At 47.7% G+C, this 27,947-nt stretch overlaps 1 protein-coding gene across 14 annotated transcripts in view; it reads right to left on the bottom strand.

Annotated features, from left to right (window-relative positions):
* Positions 1-27,947, bottom strand: part of LOC113606908 (1-acyl-sn-glycerol-3-phosphate acyltransferase delta) — a 1,415,842-nt gene that overhangs the window by 68,726 nt on the left and 1,319,169 nt on the right. For 13 of the 14 annotated variants that reach the window (XR_003427759.1, XM_027081775.1, XM_027081765.1 and 10 more), the window contains one exon: positions 13,971-14,234. Coding sequence is in view for 13 of the 14 variants with exons in the window: in XM_027081775.1 (XP_026937576.1) it covers positions 13,971-14,234 (264 nt within the window). In the remaining variant the exon portion in view is untranslated. Of the gene's footprint in view, positions 1-13,970; positions 14,235-17,107; positions 17,278-27,947 lie in introns of those variants that run through there. The other variant, XM_027081848.1, reaches the window with a different exon arrangement.

The following is a 27,947-nucleotide window of genomic DNA, read 5'->3' as shown; positions in this document are numbered from 1 at the left end:
GTGCTCTTGGGGTGGGGCACACAGTGACAGGAAGCCCCAGCTTCTGACCTCAGGTACTGAGCACCGTCCTCCCCTCCACCCCCCACCCCCCCACCAATGTCTCTCCTCAGCTGCACTTCCCACCCTCAGCTTCAGGTGGAAGGACCGCGTGCTCCTTGGGGACTTACTGCCTGTGCTTTCATGTCACCACCCCTGTGCTTCCATGTTCTCTTGCTCATCCGTCTGCCTTCCTTCTTGCCTTCCTTCCTTCCCGTCTTTCTTTCCTTCCTTCTTTCTTCCTCTTTTTCCTGATTTATACTCTTCCCATCTTTCACGGTGGAAATGTTATGAGTCAGGCCACCGCCATGAGATGCCCAAGATGAAACCGTGACAAGGAACTTAAGACAAGAAAGCCTGAAGGCAAGGAAAGCACAACACGAGAACAGCACATTCAGCAGGTGGGGGAGAAGATCCAGACCAGCCCCTCTAGGAAGTGAGGGCGGAGGCGAAGACCCAGGATGGAAACACGGAGGAGCGTCATCCTAAAAGAGAGCTGGGGGACCAGACGGTGCCTGAGCATTTCTGGAGCTTTCCCTGGTGCAGCACAGGGAGGGAAGGGTGCTGTGAAAGCCACTGCACTGCACAGATGAAACCGAGCTCAAGGTTGCAGGAAGGCAGCTGGCGAGCTGTCTGCCTCAGGGCAGGAGAGACTGGGCACCCGGGTGCCCCCCGTCCTCCTAGAGCTTCCCCCGCCGGAGCCCTGACAGCATGGCCCCAGCTCCCACGGCAACTGTTAATTTATTCCCACCTCAGCCCACACCCCCAACGTGGGGTCAGGACTCTTCCTCAAACAGAGGCAACACCAACGTGTCTTTGGGTCCAAATGCATCCCAGTCGCCTTTGTCAGACGATGAAGGAGACTTGTCAGATATGGAGGGAAGCGAGCTCTCGGCAGCCTCACGAATTTGGCTTTAGCTGAATGCCATTTTATGTTAGTTTTCTGCAATCCCCGTCAACAGGCCATGGAGCAAGAGAGAAGAAAGTGGGTCTGAACCAGAACACAGAACAGCCATCCATCTCTGGGGGCAGAGAAAGGTTGGCGGCCCTTCTCGGAAGGATGCACGTACAAAAGTTTTACCTGTAGACATAGATTTGACTCACTTTTGTCTACTCCATCCAATTTGAGATGCATATGGAGTGGTAATGCTGTATTAATAACAAAGGAGTGGGCACATATACCTAAAAACGAGACGTTATAGTGGATTGGTGACTGTATATTGGGACTTTCAGAGTTCAAGCCACCAGTGGGAACCTTGGGAACTTTTTTTTGGCGGAGGGGGGGCGGTGGTCATTGTACTGATGGTTCCAGTGAGTAGGCCTCTTAGCTCTGGCAAGCGTCTCAGTAATCATGTGTGTGCTTGGCTCCTGGATATAAAGACTAGAACGTCTGAGGTTCAAACGTTTATCATGGGTTTAGAATATAATTTTTTACCCATACTGTGTGAGAGACACACTCGTGCTGAAGAACCAAGTGGTGTGCTGGGAAGTCCTAGCCCTGACTCACAGCTTTGCCAATTTCCATGGTGTAAATACTCTCACCAGGTTGATGTCAGGCTGCCAATTGTGATCACTGACTGTGGAGCTGTGTAGCATTTCTACTGCACACACACAATCAACATAACCTCCAGAGTAAGAGTCAAATGCAGTAAACCGACTAGGGAGACAGAAAAGCCAGCGTTGAGCACCTATTGCCTTTGTTTCATAAGATAATTTATTGTGAGGTTCTAATGGTGTTTAATAACTGACTTGGAGGGCTTCCCTGGTGGTGCAGTGGTTGAGAATCTGCCTGCTAATGCAGGGGATACAGGTTCGAGCCCTGGTCTGGGAGGATCCCACATGCCGCGGAGCAACTAAGCCCGTGCGCCACAACTACTGAGCCTGCACGTCTGGAGCCTGTGCTCCGCAACAAGAGAGACCGCGATAGTGAGAGGCCCGCGCACCGCGATGAAGAGTGGCCCCCGCCTGCCACAACTAGAGAAGGCCCACGCACAGAAACAAAGACGCAACACAGCAAAAACAAACAAATTAATTAATAAACTCCTACCCCCAACATCTTCTTAAAAAAATAATAATAATAACTGACTTGGAGAAGTCCTGACATTCTAGAAGCTGGCTCTGGTGACACTACCAGCTGTAGCGATAGCATCGTGACTCAGACTGGGCCAAGTGCTGGAGCCGGGGGGGGAAGCCCCGTCCTCCTTGGTGGCAGAAGTGACGGGAAGAAGAGCTCGAAGCTGCAGGCAGCTGTGCTTTGTGCAGAAAGCCCACCAGCGGGAGTGAAGAACCAGGGCCACCAGCATAGAGATGCTAAGCGGGGGAGGGGGCGTCACAGCATGCCAGCTCCTGCGTCCAGCGGACACTCTGGTGTTCACTTCCTCCCTGTGGTTGGCGCTGCGAGCTAATGAGGTCCTGATCCGTGCTCAGCACCCCAGCACCGAGAGCTCTGGCAAACGTCCCCCCTGTGCCGTCTCACCCTTCACGCAAGGACTTCTGTGCGCTGAGGTCCAGCTGATGACACCCCCTTTCTGAAGCCTCCCTGACTGGTCCAGCCCCTGTAAACTCTTCTCTCCCCTCTGAAAGCCTGCAGTCCTTGGGTCTCTACCATATTACTTAGGAATGAGCTACAGTCTTGTGTCTCCCGTTAAGTGTGTTACTTCGGTTTCATGGCTGAATCTAGGTTAGTACTCAATAAACAGGTTTGGGCTCATTACTTAATTATGACTTAGAAACAGAAAAATGCAATACGTCCGTCTGGGTCTTCCAATCAACGACATCCTGCAGGTTCCATAAACCTCTCGCCAGGGTCCAGTTGGACAGTTCGCGGTACGACGGCTCACTCCAGGCCCCGAGCGGTCACCCCACTCGTGCATTCGATGGGGCTCATGCTCTATGCAGCAACAGTGCAGGCGGCTGGCTCACTCCTTTCAGCGAGGAGGGAAGAGCCAGGAAGCATGGGGAGAGGGGGACTCATCTTTCCAGGGCTGGAGGGGACGGAGCAGGCACGGGCTCCATAAGCAGCGAAGGCAGTTTTGTGACCGGACTGGGTGGGGGTTCGTCAGGTCAGACCTCAGGTCTCTAGCCAAGTACACCTGCCAGGGGCCTTCTGTGGAGGGTGTCACTTTACTCCCTGAAGGTGGTCACCCCTCCTTTAACGCCAAGAGAATAATCATAAGCATCACACACACATTACTCTGATGTAAACGACATGAAAGAGAGTCTCTCCTTTCACATGTCCTGTCCAGTCAGGCGTAGCCAAAATGAGTGTGAACGGCGCGAACGTGACCTCAAATGCAACGTCAGCAGACATGGGAGCCCGCCAAACAAACCTCACTTGTTGTCATTATTGCCGAACTGATGCAGCTCTTCTTCCCTGAGAAAGACGACGAGCTAAACACACACACACACACGCACACACACAGGCACACACACACGCGTTGTATTTACACAACACAGGATGAATGGCTGCAGTGTTTGCCCAGAACATCCCAACTACACGTCCCATTAGAGTGTCTGTCCAAAAAGCTCCTTGTAAAACACAAAGTGGTGAATTCTTAGGATAAAAGGCAGGTTAAGTATAAAACTAATGCCCGAGAGTGAACAGCACCGTAATACGTGTTGCCCGTGGCTTAAGATCCCCCACAAGGAGCAGGAAATGAACACGAGCTGGGTGACTAGTTCTGGGGACGGTCTAGGTCTGGGCACCTGCACTTGGACCAGTAAGGTGACCGACCTGTCAGTCTGCCTGGGGTGTCCCAATCTTGTCAGCAGCAAGAGGCAAGCCGGGAAGGCCGGTCACCCTCCAGACCACCTGGGGCCAACGGGTGCCACACAGGAGGAAGAGGCAGATGGGGGAGAGCTTCCCCAACGCGCTGAGCCCTCGCCTCCCACGGCCCCCGCCCAGCCCCTGCTCTACGGACACATATCAGGTGAAGTGGTCGCCAAAGCAGGCCTCGTTTCTAACTCACGTTCCTAACCTTCTGGCCAGTTCAGAACATTTTTATTGCCGAAAGTTTTTAATTCTGTTGTCTTAAACACAGTGTGTTATGCTCTCTCCAGCGTCTAAGTGATGCCACACCAGCCTCTCCTTCCATCCCTGCCTAAGCACACCTGTACCTCGGTCAGTGCTTTCTCTACTCTGTGCTCACTTTGTCTGAGACAAATCCTCATATTCTTTTTGGAACTCTGAGGGTGACCTCATCAGGAAGCCGTGGCCACACTCCCCTCGGCACCCAGACTGTGGCAGGCCCCCTGCACCCTACCTACCACGTGACTGTTCCCAACCCAAGTCCTAAAGCTGGAAGGGATCCTAGAGGTCCTCTGAGCAGCTCCCCCGGAAGGTCAGTGGTTTGAGCGCCTTCCCCTCCCTGAACATCAGTCCCAGTCTCCACCGAGTTCGCAGAAGGGACTCCCAGCTTCCCAAGGCTCCTGCTCTGTTCCTGGATGGTTCCTGTCATTAGCGGTCTTTGCATGTGTTTCTGGTCACTTTCCCCAGATGCTCAACTCCTACCTTCACAGGTTATGAGATACACCTGGGCCCTCTTCAAGCACCGACAGCCACGCAGCCTCTCAGGCCCGTCTCCCCGCAGCCCCCAGTGTCTCCTCCCACGATCGTCCCGCGTCCCAAGCGCATCATCCTGACGCATTCCGGGTATCAGAGCTCCGTTGAAAGCACGCTGAATCCCAGCCGTCCCACTCCTGGCTGACTAAGTGGGGATTAAGGCAGGAATACCTTCACCTTAGATTTTTATAGCACAGTAAAATTTACTTCCCTCCTTTTACAAATGAAAAAATGAAGCCCCAGTCACCAAAGTGGCCAGGCCAGTGCAGTTATGTTAGGGGACACCTGAGCAGGTTACCCCTCCATGGCCCTGGACACAGGATGCTCATATCAAACCTCCAAAACAGCTACATGGGAACCACCAGGGAGCCTAAGAATGTCCGAGAAGACCTACTCTGCACAGTGCTTTCCACAGGAGGTAGCCAGGTACTCTGAGATGGGAGAGTGGGATAGGATATATTTTAAAATATTGTGATAGAACACCAAAGCATTTCTAGGATTTTTTTCTTCAAAACAAAATGTGGAAGTGGGGAAGACTTTTAATCTAATATCTGCCCTCCTTTCTGGAGAACTGGGATAGGACCAGAGAAGGGGTGCTCGAAAGTGTCTGAAAAGCCTCCACTGCCATCTGGACCCAAGATACACTGAAACAGAGGAAAATATGGAAATCCTTTTGGCCATCAGTGTTCCCTTTGCTTTGGAGCTTATTTCTATGAAGGCTGTTTCCCCCTTGCTTCTAACTGTGCTATTTAAATTCTATCTCTGGTATGCTGACACCCAAACCCATAGGCTAAGGCAGTGGTCTTCAAATGATTTTGACTGTTTAAATTTTTTTAAAATATGCACAATTAGCATATGCATATTTTATACACAATAAATTTTTGTTTTATATAAAATATATACAATTTTAAAATCTTATCTATATATATGGTAAAACACCATACATTGGAAGCTCTAAGGTTTTGCGGTACGTGGGCATCTCACTGCTGTGGCCTCTCCCGTTGCGGAGCACAGGCTCCGGACGCGCAGGCTCAGCGGCCATGGCTCACGGGCCCAGCCTCTCCGCGGCATGTGGGATCCTCCTGGACCGGGGCACGAACCCGTGTCCCCTGCATCGGCAGGTGGACTCTCAACCACTGCGCCACCAGGGAAGCCCAAGGTTTTCTTTTTATATCCTAATGGCTCGTCTTGTTTTCCTCCTAGGGAATACCCAGCCCACTTTGAAGATCACACCCAGCTGTCTCATGAAGTTACAAGACACCAAAGTCAAACTTATAACCTAATTTGAAAGCTGTAACCTAAGTCACAAGTGCAATTTAATGCCTGCAAAAACAAATGGGCACCTTGGCTGAGAACTAATTTATTTATAAACCACATCAACGGCGAAGACACCTTGCTCTAAGGTAAGCATCTGCTCACACAACTCAGTATCACATTTGTGTTCCTAAACCTGCTGTTTCTTTAATACGTCTTAATACATCTATTTGAAATTGAGTGATTAAGCTCTCTATTTAAAATACAAGGTCACTTTTTCTTAGGAAGAATCACACATACATCCTGTACTATGAGTAAAACATATATATTTACGTGTACACACACACGTATATTTAAGATACAGAAATGGACTGTTACTCAAAATAAACGAGGCACGCTATAGCACAGTCACATTACTCGTTTTTAAAACTTAAAAAAACCAGCATCCTCACCTATCGCTCTCCTTTCACTGAATCAGTTGCATAAAATGAGGCCATTTGTGTATTTACCGTGCTTCCAATCTCCAGGCGTATCAACTACACAGCTGTGATATTTATTGATGAATCGAGCTACTAACACACTGATGTAATAATCAGCTCTCAATGCCAATATTTTTTCCCCTATATAAACAAAAGGGTGTTGACACAAAAGGCTAATTTTGTAACAAGCTTTGCGTGGAGAAGGTCAGCAAAGTAAACACCCAATTCTAAACAAAAGCGTTCCACTAAGAACTGAGCCAGAGTGTAACACTGATCTGGAAGAAAAGACGCTGGATCTGAAGGGAGCCGGAGAGTCGGCTGCCGGGATCCTTCAGAATGAAAGATCCAGGTGTGCGCAGGCCAACGGAGCACACCGCCTGGGCCAGATGACTTCATTCCTGTTACTTCTTTACGCAAAGCAAGGAGAGGAAGAAAAGATTTGTGACCCCTTTATGGCCGGAGAGGTTGTTACTAAGACAGACCTGAGCATTGCATTACGGGCAGGCAATTCCCTTACCCCATTCATTCACCTTGGAGAACTTCTTCCAGGTTCGAAGGACAGTTTCATTCGAGTTTTCCTAGGCAGAATGCTTTGGTGATTAGCCAAAGCAGTTCTGGACTTAGAGAGAGAGTATGCAGAGAGATAAAAATAAATGCCAGTTGAAAATATACGGAACCCAGGATGACAGAAACCTACAAGCCTTCGTCTCCATCCATCAGAAGATCTGCCCCACGGGCCAGCCTGGACACACACGTGCTGGTCACTGGCTGGACCAGTGGGACTGCTGCCTCCAGATGAGGCTTCTACACTTGGCCACCTTCCTCCACGTCCAGTGTCACCAGCCCCACTTCACTCATGGGAGATCCCTGACTTTAAGAAGCAGGAAAGAGGGATTCTCTGGCTTGGTCCATAAATAAAAAGCAAGGTCTTCAGTCTGTATAATCTCTCATTCCCTGTATTGCCAGTAAAACAATGGGGGGAAGCGGAGCAGAAGCCAGGCGAGGAGGGGAGGAGGGAGAAGGGAGAAATAAACAGCATCACTCGTGTCGGTGCCATGCAATGGCCTTCACTCTGCACTTCACAGGCACAGTGGGAGAAAAAAGACTTAGAACGCAGACTGCATTGGTTTTCTGGAGCTGCTGTAACAAAGTACCCCAAACTGGGGGCTTATGAAGGGAACCCTCCAGGGTTCTGGAGGCCAGAACCCGAGATCACGGTGTGGGCAGGGCTGCTTGCCTCTGAGGCTGCAGGAGGATCCACTCTGGCCTGCCCCCTGGTTTCTGGTCTCAGTGTCTTCACATCATCTTCTTCTGTGTCTGCTGCCTCTGTGTCCACGTTTCCCCCTTTTACAAAGACACAGTCACCATGGATCGGGGCCACCCGATTTATATATATATAAATTTATTTATTTATTTTGGGCTGTGTTGGGTCTTCATTGCTGCGCATGGGTTTTTCTTTAGTTGCGGTGAGTGGGGGCTACTCTTCGTTGCGGTGCGTGGGCTTCTCATTGCAGTGGCTTCTCTTGTTGGGGATCACAGGCTCTAGGCATGCGGGCTTCAGTAGTTGTGGCACACGGGCTCAGTAGTTGTGGCTCACGGGCCCTAGAGCGCAGGCTCAGTAGTTGTCACACACAGGCCCAGTTGCTCCGCGACATGTGGGATCTTCCTGGACCAGGGCTCGAACACGTGTCCCCTGCATTGGCAGGTGGATTCTTAACCACTGCGCCACCAGGGAAGTCCCGGGGTTTCTGCTTTGGTCAATTGACAGCCAGTTACCTGCACTCCCTCTGGCAGGTGATCCCCACCTGGTACTGATAAGGGTGAATCTGCAGACCTTCAGAGAGAATACCCAGGTCCTGGGTCGCGACTCCCCAGCAAAGGTACCAGGAGGTCCACACTTCAGCGGGATCAAAGATAGCCATGGGAAGGGTCAGGACCAGGGGCCTGGGGACAAGCTACCAAAGACCTTTTCTGACATCTTGGGGGTGATAACTATTGTGACAAGTGAAGGAGTCAAACATGCTCATAACAGAAAAGAGTGAAAAGTCAGCTTGGACTAAAATAAGAAAAAGCAGCCGTGCCATTAATCACGCTGGGAAGATATGGAAGAGCCGGCCGCCAAGTGAACAGCTCGTGTTATTTCTCCCAAGGTCGCTCTGGAAAACGCCACAGCGACCCCCTCCTTGGCGGATCACTTTCTTACCAAAGACACCCTGGACTGGCCTTGTATGTTCCTGGCACAGGGGGACACGCAGCTGTGGCCCTCGCCTCATGACACACACAGCGACGTGTCTAATCCCCGCTTCTCCTGGTCCTGCTGAGAAACAGAAACATCAGGAACACCCATCCCTCCTCCCTTGTCTTAGACACCCCCTCCCCCTTTCCCCCAACCCCGGCCAGGATCTATCGCTATGTGGATACTCTGGGTAAAAGGGGGGGATTGCTTCCCCAGGGCCTGCTCCCCGGGGAGCCAGGTGCCTCTGAGAAATCCCCCGCCAAGTGGATCAACAACTTCCGTCTGGAAAGCAGTTCACGGAGGAAGTCCAGCAACAGATCCCGGGGGGCTCCTGGCGGTGTTCGCTCATCTGGAGTTCCCTCCACCCTCCCCGGCGAGGGGACCCCCTTCCATCTCCACTTCCACTTCAGCTGCTCCAGTGCTGTCCCCCTCTTCAGGGTGACTGACCGGGGACCAAGTCTGGGCGGGGAGGCACTGAGGACACCTGATGCCCCCCTCACCTCTCCCGCTCTCCGTCTCCCATCCAGGGCTCCCGGCCCCCGTCCTACTGCCTCCCAACAGCTGCGGTCTCCCCTGCCACACCAGCACCAGCTAATCTCAAAGAAAGGAAACCAATACGCGCCGAGAATCGGGAACTCATATCAGGACCTTTAAAAAGCAATTCTCATCCTGCTTCAGGAGGGGCTACGGTAGGAGAAGCGTTCTTCAATTTCAAGTGAGACAAAAGAGAGGAATACGCAAAAACAGCCAAATTCACACTATGGGAGACGGCCTTGTACTAAAGCAGAGCTGGCCAGACGGCCCCAGGGACCAGCCTGTAGCCCAGGAGAGTCAGATTGATGGTGTGGTCGCAGTTGCGGGGAGCAGGGGGCTGCCCCAAGGACGAGGGGGACGCGGAAGCATCTTCAGTGAAGTCCAGTTCCCACTGGGGCTCCGGGGAAGGCGTCTGTCAGTCACGCTACTGAGCGCGCCCTTGGGTCACAACTCGGAAGGGACTTCTACATGCTGGGGTCCGTTATTGTCACAGCAGGAAAACTGACATCTGTTTCAAGGGAGGACCCGGGGGCGGTGTCATAGGTGGTGAAACGGAGCTTGCTCCGTTCATGCTCAACCACTACCTACTACAAAGTAAGCAGCCAATAACCTTCAGGTCAGGGCGGGGGGGACACGGAAGAGAGAGGTGCTGAAAAGAGAAGTAAGTATCTCCCAAGGGCAGAACCGAAAAGAACTAAAGTCTTTATCAGAAAAAGACTGGCATCTTGGTCAATTCCACTTCCTCTCCTTTATTCAAATGTAGTTCATTTTTTAAAGTTACCTAACCAGGTTAACTGCCATAATGAGAAGACACCCTTGCCTGTCTCCCACCTCCCATCCCTTCCCCCAACCCCCCGCAACGCTCCTTCCCTCCATAGACACAAATTCCGGTTTTCATCCTAAATCTGATGTGCTTTAAACAGTTCACAAGGCCCTTCTGTCCACGGCATCTCACCCTGCTTTTTCAACCGGTCACGGTGACCCGTCCCGCTACTCTATGCTGAACTCATAGGGTTCGCGAGGCTCGTCCAAGGGGACAGCCTGTAAACAGGAGGGCAGGATGTCCTATGTTGCGTCTCAGCACTCCTGATTCTGACCCGTCCTCGCCACCACACGGCCTTGCCCATTAGAGGCACCTAGTGGACCTGTGGATTGGACGGCCATAGAACCCATGAGCATCACGGTCCAGAAAGAGTAAGCGGCAGGCTTAACGCACGGAGCTGGTTAGCAACAGCATGGAATTTGGAAGCAAGGCACCAGGGCTGGTGGGTGGATGGGCAGTGGTGTCTCCATGCAGTTCTGTGTCCCAGGTCCTCCGCGGAACAGTAAGGTCAGTTGCAGTCCTCCCCAGCACCCTCCCCTTTTAAAAAACTCTGCCATTAATAGATTCTCCGAATTCTTCCCTGCTTTCTAAAACCCACAGTGTCAGAGGGGAAGGAAAACAAGGCAGCTGGTCTTGGCCACCTTTCCCAAGAGATTAAAGGACACATGCTGCGCGAGGGAAGGTAATACAATGCTACTCGGCTTCTCGTAACTTTCTTCCTTCTCCACACCTTGCAAAAGCTCGCTCCATGCCCCCTTCCTCATCCAGCATGCTAAGCCAGCCTGTCTTAGCCTCCTGGGCCCACAAAGCTAGGCGAAAAGGAAATACAACAACCCTCCCAAAGTCAGCCACTTAGGTCAAATAAACTTTCAAATTGTTATTCCTGATGGCGGTCCTGGCCACCAGACTAAGATTCTCTGCTGTGTGTGTCACGCTGGAAACCGTCTCTATTTGTCATTTACATCCAAGTGGCCTTTTACACACCAGGGCTGGTGACTACTTTGGACTCACCTGGTGCAACAGCAAGCTCTTAACATTTTTTTTACTTTTTTTTTTTTTTGCGGTACGCGGGCCTCTCACTGCCGTGGCCTCTCCCGCTGCGGAGCACAGGCTCCGGACGCGCAGGCTCAGCGGCCATGGCTCACGGGCCCAGCCGCTCCGCGGCATGTGGGATCTTCCCGGACCTGGGCACGAACCCGTGTCCCTGCATCGGCAGGCGGACTCTCAACCACTGCGCCACCAGGGAAGCCCCGCTCTTAACATGTTTTTAAAAAGGGTGACGTCACGGCTCTATTAGTAAAAAGTGGGCAGGTGATGGAGGGGATCCAAGTCTCTAGGAAATAATTTTTTTCTTAAAAGTCAGCTGCAAATGATGAATGCTACTGATTTTCTAAGCTTTACAGTGACTCATTAAACCCCATGAAGAGTTTTTATCTTAACTCAGAGGGAAGGGGAAGACAGTGAAAGCAAACAGAAGAGGTGTGACCATCTCTTATTCCAAGCTGTTCGATAGCCCACGCGCTGCAGCCTCTGATGGTCAACAGCTCAGTGGATCATTGTCTCTTACGTGTCTTTGGTTGTTGCTGTGAAACACTCAGGGTATAAGGAAATCTATTAACTACAGAGGACAAGTTCCGAGAGAGAGAGGAGAACAGCTTTGTATCTAACACATGCTGGGATACCAGAAGTGGAGAAGCCGGGGAAGGCACGGGGGAGCTTTCCTCACTGCAGTGAGTGCCACAGCCAAACCCAGGATGCACTGCCTTGTCCTTCTCCTCCAGAGAGAAGCCCTCCCTTCCCTCTCCAGGTCGCTTCTGCTTCTGCTCAGCCCAAGCCCCTGGAAGCTTTCATCTGGGGCAGTAGGCACACAGCACTGTGGGACGTCCCGAGATAGGATATGCCTGGATGGATGTGCTTCTGAATCTTTTGTGAAATCTGACCGCCTGCCCTCCATTTCACCCTGGGTGGGGAAATGCCAGTGGCTTGGATGGTTATGTTTCATTTGGAATCATTCTAAATAGTTTAATTAATTTATCATGTTGAAAAATCCACCTTGCTTTCTGAATCTGTTCTCCATCTTAATTTCCACCAGAGGCACATAGGCTACGGTGCCCTTAGAAGAATATTGACTCGGCCTTGCTGTAACCTTGGTATGTCTCCACCATCTACCCAAAGCGAAACAGAGTACTCTTAGGAACTCTAGTCCTAAATCCTGTCTCTTACTTCTTGACTCCAAATGAGAAAGTCAGTGCTTAACCACCTCTTTGAGATTTAAATACGGGTTACGACAGTGCAAATACACATGATTTCAAATTGCAAACTAACAGATTTGGGAATCTCCGTAGGTGTGTACAAATCATACAAGTGCAGGTTTTGATGAAATGTGCAATCAGCATTGCTTTGTTAAATTTAAGTTTTCTTTAAATAGACACTTAAGTGTAGAAAGACACTTAAAAGTATAAAGTAAATCTCAGGCTATTATCTCCTTCTCTTGATTATACAAACTCTTTTCTCCTCAAACAGCTACAATCCAGGTTCTGGCCATCTCCTACTGCTTCTGCCCTGCGCTGAAAGATTGTTTCCTTTTCTATACCATGGAAGATGTCTACATACTAGAAACAATGTTATGGTAAAATGTATGACAAAGAAATTTGCATTACCCACGATTGCCTTGAACGAGTGGCTGCGCCCAATAGGCCATAGATACATGGATTAAAGATACATTTTTTGTAACTGTGACTTTATGATCTCATGAACGGTCTCAAGACATTTATGTAAAACACTACAATCCAAGACAATAGTAGGCCGAGCACACACACCACATCATAAACTGTATCAGACACATCTGCCAGTTCTGAGCTGGTGACAGAAATTACGAATAAGCATGTTTTTATCGTTTGTTCCACACAAGATCGTCCTTTGAAGTTTCAGAAACAACTCACTGAATCAGTAGTAATCCATTTGGATAACTGTATGCAGCTTGTATTATTTTAATTCAAATTTAAATCTGATTGCTTCATTTTAAGGGTTTCAAAAAGATATCTATAATTTTGGACTCTTGGCATAATCTAAGGTAGCTGAGGTTTTTAAATTGCTTAATTTGAAAGAGCTCATTTTTCAAAATATATTCACACTCCTATATGTAATTGGTAATGCTGTACACTGCATTCTGTGCTGTTGAGAATAGGTACAGATTTCTGGTCAATCAACACCAAACTCATCTCTAGACATCCCAATACTCAGATTCATCTTGTATCATTTTCATTTTTGAAATTCAGGCCAGTTGAATTAGTCATGTTTAAAATAGTCTAGTATAATCACACACACACACAGACACACACACACACATGAATGTATATAAAACTGGAGAAAGCTGAAAAAGGTTGGTGGATTATGTCAATGTCAGTTTTCTTATTGGGGTATAACACTGTAGCCATGCAAGAAGTCACCACTGGGGAAAACTGGCTGAAAGATACATGGGATCTCTCTATTATGTCTTACAATTGCATGTGCATCAATTATCTCAAAAATTTAAAGAAAAGAAGCAAGGAAGACAACAATACATTATATCACCATTTAGTTTTTAAAAATATGTATATGTCTTATGTATCTATACATATACAGACTTACCTGCATACATGTACAAACATAAGAGCCATGCATACATATGTCTCTGTATGTATGTACATGTCTTTCTATATATGTGTGTATATATATATGCTACCTCTGTAAGGATACCTAAGAAATCACTAATGCTGGTTGTTTCCGAGGAGGAAAACTAAAGAAACAGAATGCTTATTTGCTTTTCACAGGATACCCCTCTGTGCCTGTTGAATTTTGTGCTATTGGCATTACTCATTCAAAAAATAATTCTTTAAGAGTGAGGACAAAATAGACATTTCAAACCTAAAACAAACAGAAACAAACCAAAGAATCTTAGCATACACTAAAAGCCTTAGTGAACCCATGTAAGAAGTCCTAACTGTGACACACACACACACACTGGCAGTGAAGATGCAAATAGAGAAACAGGAGAAAGTCTCTTACGGCTGGAGATGCAGTAGGACAGCCGGCAGTTGATCTTCCGGAAAAGTTGCCTGTTAATTGGCCAGAGGAGGAGAGTGAAGAGCTGAATGGTGTTGATGATGAGCCCCGAGGCGATAAACACGTAACAGAAGATGAGATGGCACAGGAACTGAGACTTCAGCAACGCGATGAGGTCCATGCTGGGTGGGCGCTCCTCCGCCAAACCACAGACGCCCACCGTAGAACACGTCCAGAGGACAGGACGGCCGGGACTCAGGAATACGCCTGAAACACACACCGATGTCAAATGTGAGAAAAAATATTATCTGCTCTTACAGGCAGGGGAAAAAAACTCTTAGAAGAAAAATATACTCTCGAGATTAAACACATTCTACAAGGAATTCTCTGGTGGTCCCGTGGTTAGGATTCCAAGCTTTCACTGCAAGGGGCACGGGTTTGATCCCTGGTCAGGGAACTAAGGTCCCTGCAAGCCAAGTGGCCAAAAATCAAAAAATTTTAAACACGTTGTACATTCGTTGATTTATTTTTATTTCAAAAACTTTTTTTTTTTTTGGCCAAGCCATGCAGCTTGTGGGATCTTAACTCCCCGACCAGGGACTGAAGCCAGGCCCTCAGCGCGAAGTCCTAACCACTGGACCGCCAGGGAATTCCAGCAAGCATTTATAATAGCGCTTCCTTAAGGTCGGGCACAGTTTCAGTCCTTTAAAAAGAATAGTTCCTTTAACTGCACTAATGCCTGCGAGGCGGGCACTGTTATTACAGAGGAGGGAATGAGGCCCACAGAGGTTAAGCAACTTGGTCAGGGTTCCACAGGCCTCACCGCTAAGGAGAGGCTGGTGGCCAGAGTCCGCATCTCTGGACCTTCCCTCCTGCCTGCCTACTGCCCCCAGCGACCCCTCCACACCTCCCTCCACTCGTCATCTCCAGATCTCAGTCCAAACGGCACCTCTTCTGGCAAGACCTCCCCGAATGCATGCCTGCCCGGGGGAGGCTGGGGGCCACCCCTGGGGTGGTGTTTGGAGGGGGGCGCCCAGGCGGCACCCTCTGCCGTTACTGTGTTACTGCTTCGCCTGTTCGCCTTCCTACACTGGACTGTCACTCCTCCGGGGCACACGACTATTCTGAAGATCATCCCTGTCTCCCCCAGCCTTGAAGCAATCACTGGCACAGAGTTGGAACTTAATTAAAAATACATATATGGGACTTCCCTGGTGGCGCAATGGTTAAGAATCTGCCTGCCAATGCAGGGGACACGGGTTCGAGCCCTGGTCTGGGAAGATCCCACATACGGTGGAGCAACGAAGCCCGTGTGCCACAACTACTGAGCCTGCGCTCTAGAGCCCACAAACCACAACTACTGAGCCTGTGCCCCATAACTACTGAAGCCTGTGCACCTAGAGCCCGTGCTCCACAGTAAGAGAAGCCACCGCAATGAGAAGCCCCCGCACCGCAACGAAGAGTAGCCCCTGCTCGCCGCAACTAGAGAAAGCCCACCAGCAGCAACGAAGACCCAATGCAGCCAAAAACTAAATAAATGAATGAATAAAAATTTTAAAAAATACATATATATTTGTGGAATGATTTAATGAAGGGAAACAAGGGATGAACTTTGAGATATCAGTAAACACAAATAACCAACTATGAAGGCAAGAGGAACATGCCACCACACTCCTGACACACACACACACACACACACACACACACACACGTGCGCGCACACATGCACCCTTAAGAGTTCTAAGATTGAACAGAAACTCAAAACATGCACAGCGGCCAGACTCACGGCTCTGTCATCAGTCTCCAACCCCAGAATGGAATAATGAAATAACTGTCCAGTTTGGCAAATTAAGCCTTTGAGGAACAGCCTGGAGGCAGGAGGTTCAAATACTCTGCTGGAGAAAACGTAAGTCTGAGAGCATGATGCGTAGCAGGCTAGCTTCTCCCAGAAGCAGAACGTCATTGCAAACGACCTCAGGAACAGCTCCAACGGCAGGACGAACTTTCTAACAGTAATAGTGAAGAGACCCTAGACGTCATTACAATCTTTATGGATAATACTGTCCCGCAAAAAATCTGTACGACAGTATCACACATATGATCTCATTTTCAGCCTCAGATGAATCCCATGAGTATTATTATTATCCCATTTTTCGGAGTAAGAAACTGAGATGCCCCATAGGTTGGGCGATTTGCCTGAGGTTGCCACCATCAGTAACTGACCTTAAGATTCAGTCTGACGGGGCTTCCCTGGTGGCACTGTGGTTAAGAATCCGCCTGCCAATGCAGGGGACACGGGTTCGAGCCCTGGTCCGGGAAGATCCCACATGCCGCGGAGCAACTAAGCCCGTGCACCACAACTACTGAAGCCTGCACACCACAACCACTGAAGGCCACTCGCCTACAGTCCGTGCTCTGCAACAAGAGAAGCCACCGCAATGAGAAGCCCATGCACCACGACAAAGAGCAGCCCCCGCTCGCCGCAACTAGAGAGAGCCCGCGCGCAGCAACAGACCCAACGCAGCCATAATTAATTAATTAATTATTTTTAAAGTGCTTAAAAGGATTCAGTCTGACGTCCGAGCTCTTTCTCCTCCAGCTCTCTGGGCGACTTTACCCCTGGGGTGTGAGGTGGGGCTTCTCCTGGGCTCAGAACTCCCCTCCGCAGAGCAGCCCAGAAAGGAGCCCAGGGCAAAAGCAGTGCAGCGTTCAGTGAGGTTCATAGTCCCAAACTAGGCGCAGAGTTGGGGACACGGGACTCGCTTCTGGGACGCCCAGGCTGGTTCTGAGGACAGTCTTGGGCATAAGAACAGTCACAAGGTGCATTCCTGTAAAACATGACCCTCGCTTAGACTAACTGGAAGGCACCTGTGATTCCTATGTGTTTCTGAGACGAGGGAAATAGAAAGTACCTTTGGCCTGATTTCTCTGAAGTCAGCTCAGCTCAGCTGAGACCATCTGTCTCCCCAGAAGCCCTGCTCTCTGGCACAAAGCCAGGACGCTGCAGGGGCTGAAGCAGCCCTTCTTCAATGTTTTCCAGAAAGCACTGCCCTGGGACACCTCCAAGTTGTCAAACTCTTTACTTAGTTTCAACACACCCAGTCTCTCTCGAAGGCACAGACGCTAAGCTGGTAGCTCACCTCAATGCACTTGGCTTTCAGGAGCTACATGAATAGAAGTGACGCACGTCGGTGACGATTCAGCAGCAGCTAGAGTCCGAGGTGGACTGTATTCATTTGTCCTTGGCTTGGCCTCTGAAAGCTTCCAGACACTCTGGGCCAGAAGAGGTGTGATGCTTCACTAGGTTTCTGGGCCCTAGTGTTTGGAAAGTATTTGACAAATCCTTTGCTTTGCTGACTTAACACTAAGAAATGGAAGTCAGCTGGTACTGGAAACGCAGGGGATTGAATGCCGCCTTCCTCGGTTTCCTGTCAGAAGTAGGGCATGACGAAGAAAAAGTAAGCTTTTCTTTTTTTCCTTGTATAAGTCCAGGGACCAGCATGCCCTTTAGTAAAACCCTCGCTAGTACTGCATGAACCAGGGGTCTAACACAACGTTGGTGAGCTTCAGGAGTCACGAGGGGGGTCACAGACAGGCGAGCCTTGGCTGGCTTTGTTCTGCCCCAGATCCCCTTCCTAGACTGGTGTGGGTTTGGAGTTCAACTGTCTGGGTTTGAAGCTCTGGGTTGCGTATCCTCAGGTAAATTAACTTTTCTGAATCTCGGATTCTTTATCTACAAAAAGGGCTAATAGACTGCAATCAAAATTCTAAAGAGGCTATTGTTTTTTGCAAAACTTTAGTTGATTCTCAAATTTATATTCAAGAGCAAAAACGACAAGAATAGCAAAGGAAATGCATGATGAACAATAAGGTAAGAAGTGCTGTGAGTTTATGAAACAATTTAACTGATTATTAAAAGAGAGACAAGGCTAAACTTTTTAGGGGGGGTGTCTAGTGGGTGAGTATGTGTTGCATGTCTTAAGTTTATTCCAGATAGAAGTTTGGGGGGACCATCCTACCCTTCTTGACTAAAGGCAAGCTTTCTCTCTAATGTGGTGATTTGCCAATTCGGTACCATACTGAGGAAAGATGGTGTAAAGATCTGACCAGTGACAAAAACAGGTAGAGAGAAAGCATTTTAAAATTCTTGCCTTTTCCTCTAATTTTTGGTGGAAGGATTACAGGTGGTTTCTCTTTTCTTGCCCGTGTTTTATTGTTTTTTTCTATAATGAGAATGAGATTCTCCCCCTTCCTGGGCACAGAGCTGGATGGACGCGTTTCCCAGCATCCCTGCCATTGGTCAGATGTGGTCAGAGGGTGGAGCACACGGGATGATGAAGGTGGTCCCTGCAGGCTGCTTGCAAACTTGATGAGGAAGAACCACGGGGCGGGCTCACCCTGTCAGGTGAGCGGAAAGGTGGAAATCCAGCCCATCAGCAACGGACCAGAGAAATTCTGGAACGTGAAGGCAACCTGAGACCACCTTGAATCCAAGCACAGCTGACGGTGAGGGTGATACAGGCCAGATGCTAGAGGGTAAGGGACGTTGCAGGAACGTTCGAATCTGGCAGTCCTGGCTAGAAATCCAGGCTCGGCCGCTGCCTAGCTCCATCCCTTACTGAACTTCCACAGCCCCCAGCTTCCTCCTCTGCGAAACCAGAACAAGACCGCCAACACAAGGTTGCTGCAAGGCTCACGTATAGTAAAGCATCTGAAACACTTAACACGATGCCTGGAACACAGGGAGCTCACAATAATGGGAGAATTTTTCTCTCATTTCAAGAAAAGAAAGAAGGAGCAGCTAAGATGTATTACTTTGGCATCCCTGGGAAAGCCAGTGAGATATAAATCAGTTTTCCTTCTCACTCCCTACCTACTGATAGAGCCTGATGTTTTCTTTAATTTACCTTGAAGTGTGTTAAAACATTGCCTCCCCCATTTGTTTTCATTCTAATCTGTCCTTTACTGCTAGTGACTCTGAAATGGGAAGTGATGCGTTCGCCAAAACTCACATGGATGGTACCCTTTTAACTAGGTAATAACCTTGGCAAAGCACGGAGATGACAAAGGGACTTCGGAATAAGGGAAAGCGCCAGCCAGCAGGATGCTTTCATTACCCTTGCGTTTCCCACGCAGATTTCTACCCTGAAACTGGGCAGATGCAGAGAAGCTGGCGTGCACACACCGGTGGAGCTTTGCTACCTGGGACTCCTGCAGGGTGAGGGGTGGGAACGCAGATGGCATCAGAGGAAACATAAACAAATAAAAGCAGCCCAGAATCTCCCCATGAGAGAATTCAAGGTGCATCCTTCTCTAAAGACGCGGCTTCAATGTAAAGCATCAAATTAGAGAACCAACGGGAGGACCTGAGTTAAGACTTGGGTCTTCAGCCCTAGTCACTATTCTGCAACTATTAAATAAGCACGAGCTTCAGACACACTCAGGAAGAGACTAAACCTGAAACGAGATGAACTCTTTCACCAGCTTGTTTTTAAAGATTTTGGTGGGTTTTTGTTTTGTTTTGTTTTTTGTACATTTACATGACAGAATTAAACCAGGTCAGGGTTTTAGAAGAAGCCAAAGCTTCCTTCCAAAGAAATCACTCCAGGTGGAATTGCTAAGATAATGCCCATGATCAATTTAGTACCATCACTGAAATCTATACAACCCATTATTTAGGCTCTTTTAATCCCAAACACCAGAAGAGTGTTCACAAAACAGAAGAGCTATCTAACAAATGCTAATTGAAACGATGCTACTTTTTATATTGCAAACTAAAACTGATAATACGCCATTTTAAAAGAACTGGGGTAAAACGGACTCATTCTCACAATGAGAACAACCACACAATCTTTTTAGAAAGCAACGTGGCATACACAGAAAGACCTCAACATCTTCACACCACTTGATTTCGTAGGCCAACCTCTGACCATCTCTCTCAAGGATAAAACTAGCTTTTAGAAAATTCTCTCTGCACCAAGATATTCAACCAGGATTATTTATAAGCACCCAAAATTAGAAACCACTTACCTTTCTGACATGAGGAAACAATCAAGTGAATTATGGGAAACCCACACAATCGAATGAAGAAAGTATCACTATAATAGGTTTGTAGGAAGATGGAAACATTTTCACTGTGATATTGGGAGATAAAGGTCACCAAATTATATATAGAGAGAATAATCACAACTCTAAAAACACTACCAGTAGTTGTCTTTCTGTGTGTGCGCACACAACGCAAGCCGGGCTGGCTGGTGGACTTTGTTTCCGGACGAATACTTTTGGTCTGTAAGGCAGAGAATGCCCAGGCACAAAGGAGCCTTGCAGGAAAGGGATGTGGATGCGGTCCCAGGTGAAATGAGTGGCCCACTGTTCCGGGGGTCCAACTTTCAGATCTCAAGTTCTACTTTAAGTTAAATAAATTTAGCAAGATCTCCAAAAGGGCAGCAGCGAACTTGTGGCAGCCCGAGGCAGCCACTTAGCACTTCCTCCTGAGAAACATGGATTAATTTAGTGTTGGATTCCCGGGAGTTACACTGGCCCAAGGCCCAAAACAAAACACGAGAGAAAGTGTTCTAGACTGAATTTAACTGTCTCTGGAACCATCTCTTACTAAAATATTCCTCAATTAAAAAATTATCATTGTCTAATGGGTTGGCAGAAGCCTCTATAAAATTAGCTTTTTTAAAGATTGATGGAGCACTCCTTTGTCTAATACCCCTGGTACCATATATGAAGTCCATTAAAACAAAAACTCCAAAGAAGTCATAAATCATACTCAACTATTTCATTACATCCAATAATAAATAACCCTCACTCAGTCTCTCTCCAAAATCTAATTTTAGAATAATAAAAATGTAAGTCTATAGAAAACTGAGGTTTCTAAGCTTATGTTTAACAGCTGCTTCTGAGCAGCCTATAAGAGAAAAAGAAATCCTAAAGAGTTTTAAATCTCATCCAAGGAAACCAGGATCAGGTAAACCCAGATGGATAACCTAGGTAACTTTTCCTGTCATAAGAAAAAACAAAGATAAAGGAAATTAAATGAGGTATTCTCCAAGGCCTTTTGTAGCTCTGACAGCTACAAGATTAAAGTATCTAGAGTTAAACATCAGGTCTTCTGAATGGTACCCAGTGCAGCAGAATAAGTCCACTGAATGTTTTACACGCACATTGTCTCATTAACTGTCACAAAAACCTACTATGGAAGGTATTGTTATCCCCATTTTACAGATGAGGAAACTGAGGTTTAGTGAGACCAGGGAACTTGCAAAAGTCAAATAGAGAGTAAACTAAGCTCAGGTTAGGCTGCCTTTAAGACAGGAAGCCCAAGGCAGCTAGACTCCACAGGAACGTGGCCTTATTTCATGAACTTGGTTCCATATTTCACCTCCCGGTTCCCTGTCTGACTGTTGGGGTGATCGTGAGTTTTTGAGTCACTGCCCCACCAGTCAGTCCTGCAGAGACCCAGTCATGCCCTCCTTCCAGGTAGAAGGTCTGCCATCCCCAAACCCCAATCCAGCTCTCCCACGGTCCCTGGGACGGAGGGCTCTGACCTCACAGAGTTGGTGCAGTCGGAGCGAGCTGGTGCCTAGCTGCATTTCCAACAACCAAGAGTGTGTGAACTATTTTATAAGATACTCAGTGGAAAATATATTTTTAAATTATGTTCGATCTCTGGAAGTTTCCAAAAAAATTTATGAAGGACTTTTATGGAGTCCTGATAAAACTCGAATATCATGAAATCATGAAACCCAAAACTGAAATGAAAATTAATCTTCCAAGTGGGGAAGCAGACACATTTCTGCTTTAAATGAGTCTATTCCAATTAATCTTGAAACCTTTTCAAGAATGGAAGACTGATGGAGGTTGCATGGAGACTGTTATAATCTTCGCACCATTATTGCTGCCACGTGGCACGGCCATCAACTCAGTCACACACCTGTGAAGGCTGACAATCTATGGAGGTTGAGGAAGAGGAAGGGGCCGCTCTCGCCTCCCCTCCCATCCAAGCAGGGAGATGGCCTGCGACCAGCTCAGGGCCTCCAGGAGCAGGCGTGAGGTACGTGTATCGCCAGCTGGCACCCGCAACAAAAAGGAGAGCTTTATTCAGTGTAGAATCCACCTCCTACTCCAGTTCTACCGTCACCAAGGCAACACGGTCAGGACAGCGGTCTCATCACACTGCCCACCTCTCTTCTTCCCACGTGGGTCGTGACAAAGCCGTGTGGCCAAGGCACGCCGCCTAAGGGGAACCTTGGCAGGTGGCTGCTGGTGTCAAGCCCATCTACCTACTGTGTGACCCTGGGCGAGGAACCTGTCTTCTCTGAGCCTCAGTTTCTGCATCTGTTTAATGGAGGCAATAATCCGGTCCCCAGGGATGTTGCGCTGATGAGCTGCAGCAGCCAGCTCAGGCCTCAGGAGGGCACTCCTGGGTACCAGGGTCCACCCGGGCTCCCAGACTGCCTGGGACATGCCCCTCCTTCAGCTGCTTCTCCCACGTGCCCCCACCCCAAAACCAGCTACCATCTTTTTTTACTAAACTTTCCGCCTGTGGCTCTCATGATCCATTTCTTTTGTTTGTTTTCGTAAAATTTTTCTCATTGGAACACGTTTTTTCGGACATCCGCACAATCCAGAATGCCTCTGAGCCCAAAGTGCCTTGTAAGGCTGCCCCGAAGTCCACTCACGAGTTTCAATGAAGGGATCACGTCTCCATTCCCAACCTAAAGGAAGACAGTTCACAGTCATCTGTTCTGAGGCCCTCTTTATAATGATGGGTAATACCTGTTAGTTCCCATAGAAATTATATTAAAGAAATGAGTTGAAGAAAACAGTATGAAGGTGCCTCAAAACACCAAAAATAGAGCTGCCATGTGATCCTGCAATCCCACTCCTGGGCACATGTTCGGGGAAAACTATAATTTGAAAATATACATGCACCCCTATGTTCACAGCAGCGCTATTTACAATAGCCAAGACATGGAAACTACCTAAATGTCCATCAACAGATGAATGAACAGAGAAGTTGTAGTACATATATACAGTGGAATACTATTCAGCCATAAAAAGGAATGAAATAATGCCATTTGCAGCAACATGGATGGACCTAGAGATGATCATACTAAGCGAGGTCAGTCAGAAAGAAAAAGACAAATATCATGTGATATCACTTATATGTGGAATCTAAAATATGACACAAATGAACTTATCTATGAAACAGAAACAGACTCATAGACATAGAGAACAGACTTGTGGGGAGAGGGGTGGGAGAGGGATGGGAGAGGGGTGGGAGAGGGATGGACTGGGGGTTTGGGATTAGCAGATGCCAACTAGTATATATAAAATGGATAAACAAACAACAAGGTCCTACTGTAGAGCACAGGGAGCTCTATTCAGTATCCTGTGATAAACCATGATGGAAAAGAATATGAAAAAGAATGTATGTAAATGTATAACTGGATCACTTTGCTGCCGTACAGCAGAAATTAACACTTCATTGTAGATCAACTATACTTCAACAAAATAAATTTTAAAAAAAGAAAAGAGCTGAACATAATACGATAAATACGAACCTTGTTCTGACATCATGGAGGAGAAATAAAAACTGGTGTTGACAAGACGCAGACTCTCAGCACTCTGGTGCCCTGTGACTATGCCAGTATTTCCCTGACCTCACGGAGCCTTACGATAAGGAGCTGAGGACGCAATTCTTGCCAGATGTTATATGTAAAGGACGAGCAGATAAAAGGTGTGTCTGCATCACAAGGGGGCAGTTGGAGTGGGCAGGCTTCTGAGTAGTGTGAAGCCGGGGCCAGTTCCCAGCGCAGACAGACGTGTGCTCGGGTCCCCAGCAAAGCACGGCACCTAATTGTTTTCATAAAAGCTGCTCTTTAATATTTCAAAATAAACCGAAAACCAATAATAATAAAAAGCCTTTAAAATTAAGACTTATGGGGCTTCCCTGGTGGCGCAGTGGTTGAGAGTCTGCCTGCCGATGCAGGGGACACGGGTTCGTGCCCCAGTCCGGGAAGATCCCACATGCCGCGGAGCGGCTGGGCCCGTGAGCCATGGCCGCTGAGCCTGTGCATCTGGAGCCTGTGCCCCGCAACGGGAGAGGCCGCAAGAGTGAGGGCCCCGCAAACCAAAAAAAAAAAAAAAAAATTAAGACTTATGGCAAAATTCAAAACATTGTTGGAAATTTCCTTAAACTTATTTTGTAATTCAATATTTTCATTTTCAGTACCCATTGGGGGAAGGGGTACAACCCTAACCTTTTCAGTATTGAGGAGCTCTAACCTTTAAGCAGGCTCCCCTATGGACAAACAACTGCACGTGGTCTGTGAATGGCCAAGCCAGGACACCGTGGGGATACCACCGAACAGAGTCAGCCAAGCACATCCTCCGGCATCGTTTTCCAGTAAAGTTGAGAAGATCGCCCAAATCTCTCCACTCCTTCTGGCCTAGCCCATCTAGTCTGTCTGGGTCACCAGCTCCATCAGGAGTGATGACTCTCACCATTATTCTGAGGACGACACACTGCCTGTGGCCACGTGAGCAGGGCACGTAACCAGCAGAGGTCACCAGCCTTGGACAAATGGCCAAACTGCTAGCTCTTGGGGAGGGGCTCCAAGCATCAGAGACAGGCCATCTCAGAAAGCCAAGCAGACATGAAGTGACAGTAACCAAAGCTTGAAAAGCATATGTCACAAAACCATGTGGACGTGGGAAGCTCTACACAGCAGCTAACTGGTGCAAATACAAGTCAGGAGGCATCATGACTGGGAACTGATTTTGCACCGGGACATGTCAACTGGACTACAGCCCTCCTTGGGAACCCAGAAATCATGACTCTACTAGTGGCTGAAGAAATAAATGCAGAAGCGGAGGCACCAGTATTGAGTCGGGGGCTGGGTTTGACTACTGATCATCTATCTGTGTGTCCGTATCACCTTGGTTACTTGGCCTCTAGAAATCTCAGCTTCCTCATCTGTCAGTGGGAGGCTCTGCCAGATACACCGACCCCACAAGGGTGGTGGGAGAGGTCAGTGAGGTAAGAAAAGAATGTGCAAAGGCTCTGCTGGGCGGACGCTTAGGCACCTGTAACCACTCTCAATTCTATGGCTCAGAAAATGGAAAATGGGGCCACTTGTCCAGATGTCCTCAACTAGAATGCTTCTGATTCATGGAAACTAACATGGCCTTAGTACCCTGGGGTACTTACCAGGGAGTAGGATTTGGAGGAAGCACCCTGCTGGCTCTGTCATGATCAAGAGTTCACTGTAGGTGGGGTGGGTCCCTGAGGGTCTGCTCAGAGGAGCTAATTTGGGCGGGGACAGCAAGTGATCTTTTTTTTTTTTTTAATTTATTATTTTTGGCTGCGTTGGGTCTTTGTTGCTGCGCATGGACTTTCTGTAGTTGTGGCGAGCGGGGGCTACTCTTCACTGCGGTGTGTGGGCTTCTCATTGCGGTGGCTTCTCTTGTTGTGGAGCATGGGCTCTAGGTGTGTGGGCTTCAGTAGTTGTGGCTCACAGGCTCTAGAGCACAAGCTCAGTAGTTGTGGCACACGGGCTCAGTAGTCGTGGCTCGCAGGCTCTAGAGCGCAGGCTCAGTAGTTGTGGCACACGGGCTCAGTAGTTGTGGCTCGCGGGCTCTAGAGCGCAGGCTCAGTAGTTGTGGCGCACGGGCTTAGTTGCTCCACGGCATGTGGGATCTTCCCGGACCAGGGCTCGAAACTATCGAACCTATGTCCCCTGTGTTGGCAGGCGGATTCTTAACCACTGCGCCACCAGGGAAGCCCCAGCAAGTGATCTTTCTTTTTCTTCTGCATCACAGACACCAGTAACCAGGCTCTTTTCTCTCCAGTGGGTCCCTCTCCATTGTCCTCACTGCTCGTTAAGCGCCCTTGACCCTCGAGTTCTCGGAGACCCTGCTGTTGCCCATCCTCATGTTCTGGTAAGGAGGGTAGGGGACAGTGGGAGATCGATAAGACTAGATTTCAAATCTTTCATTTCTTTGATTTTCATAAAGGGATGCCGATGAACCCAGGCAATTTCCCCGACTTGATCCATGCATAATGGACCCGAAGAGAGACTTACTAGAAAACAAATGCACTTAAATGCTTTCCTGACATGAATCATTTATTGAAGACAGAATTGCTGGCTGTGAGCACTCAAAATAAGTTGACTTACAGTATCCTTGTTTCTAGATAGATCTGAAATACGATCACAGAATATTGACGTACTCAGCTATGAACGATGCTTTTGGGGTCATTATGGACTGGCTATTCCTCGAAAAGTTTCATTAAGAACAGCAGTGATAAAACACAAAACAGGGCCTTCTCTCTCTCTCCTTTTCTTTTTCTACTTTCCTGAGTCACAAAGCTCAGGAATACAGGATGCTTGGTGAAAGCAGTGATGTTCCTTCCAATTTCTGTTAAGTAGAATCTGGAACAGGTATTCTGGGATTCATGCAAACATTCATTAATCCACTGACAACTTTATTCATTCATTAGGTCGTCTGTCCACCAAGCTACCCATTCATCCATTAAGTCAAAAATTCACTGATTCATATTTATTGTTGCAGCTCTATTTATACCATTGCATTAGACTGCTGAAAGTAATAAGCACAGGGGATTCTTACAGAGTCCCTCTCTGTGTTTTATGTGGGTGAGTATCATGCCCAATAAACCAAAGTATTTGAGTAATTATTTCCAGGCCCGGGATGAACCCCCAACCCCTTCCACTTCTTACAGAATAAATAGATGCTCAATACATGTTGATTCAATCCAAATTTCTAGACGACCTAATTTAGTCTCCATACCAATAACCCTGAATTGTCAAAAACAACGTACAAAGGGATAACATGAACTGAGAAAGTCCTAGGTTTCTTTCCCATTATAATAAGGACGGAGCAGATGACCCAACAATTTACTCTCCCTACAGAAGCCATGCAGATAAACCCACACGATTTCTTTCTAAACCGTTATATCCTGTAACCAAGCAGAGAATCCTCTTCTACCTCAGGAAATTGCATGAGGCAATATATCAAACTGACATGAAAATAACTAAAACGAAAGCAAATTACCTACTTAAACCACAGTAGGGGAGTTCAGATGTTGGTTGGGGAACAGAGTTGACTTTTCTTTAAACAAAGAATCTTCTATTAAAATAAAATCTGGTAAAAGTAAAGGAAACTACTCTCATAGAGTAAGTCACTTAGTGAACCAAAGTCATGAATTCTTTTAAAGGTAACTTCCCCCATTATAACAGTAATTCACATTCATTATAAAAATTTTGTAGTCTAAAATGTAGAAATTTTACCACCTATATGGCCACTGACACTTTGGTTTATTTTCTTCTAGTCTTCAGTGAAGACACTGGCTTTTTTTTTTTTTCTTTTTTCTTTGCTAGATAAAACCATTGCAGGGACTTCCCTGGTGGCGCAGTGGTTAAGAATCCGCCTGCCAATGCAGGGGACACGGGTTTGAGCCCTGGTCCAGGAAGATCCCACATGCTACGGAGCAACTAAGCCCGTGAGCCACAACTACTGGAGCCCGTGTGCATAGCACCCATGCTCTTCAACAAGAGAAGCCACCACAATGAGAAGCCCGGGCACCGCAATGAAGAGTAGCCCCCGCTCGCTGCAACTAGAGAAAGCCCGCATGCAGCAACGAAGATCCAACACAGCCAAAAATAGATAAATAAATAAATAACCATTGCAGAGGCTTTTCGTTTTCAAATATAGTTGCGATCTTCTGTTAAATCAATTTTACATGACCTTTCTTTAACCTTTAGTGAGATCATTTTCAATGTCCTTATCCCAATATAAATACTCTAGTAGTTACACTGGACATATCATAATTGTTATCTTATTGCCTCATCATTGTATTATTTAGGCTTCTTTTGTCTTTTTAATAACAAGTAATGCAGGGAACTTCCTGGGTGGCTCAGTAGTTAAGAATCCACTTACCAATGCTGG

The sequence above is a fragment of the Aethalodelphis obliquidens genome, unplaced genomic scaffold, assembly GCF_003676395.1.
Source record: "Aethalodelphis obliquidens isolate GAN/ISIS:26980383/991018 unplaced genomic scaffold, ASM367639v1 scaffold3, whole genome shotgun sequence".
In the NCBI taxonomy this organism is placed as follows: domain Eukaryota; kingdom Metazoa; phylum Chordata; class Mammalia; order Artiodactyla; family Delphinidae; genus Aethalodelphis; species Aethalodelphis obliquidens.
The sequence above is the reverse complement of the archived record's forward strand: the minus strand, read 5'-3'. Positions and strand labels throughout refer to the sequence as shown.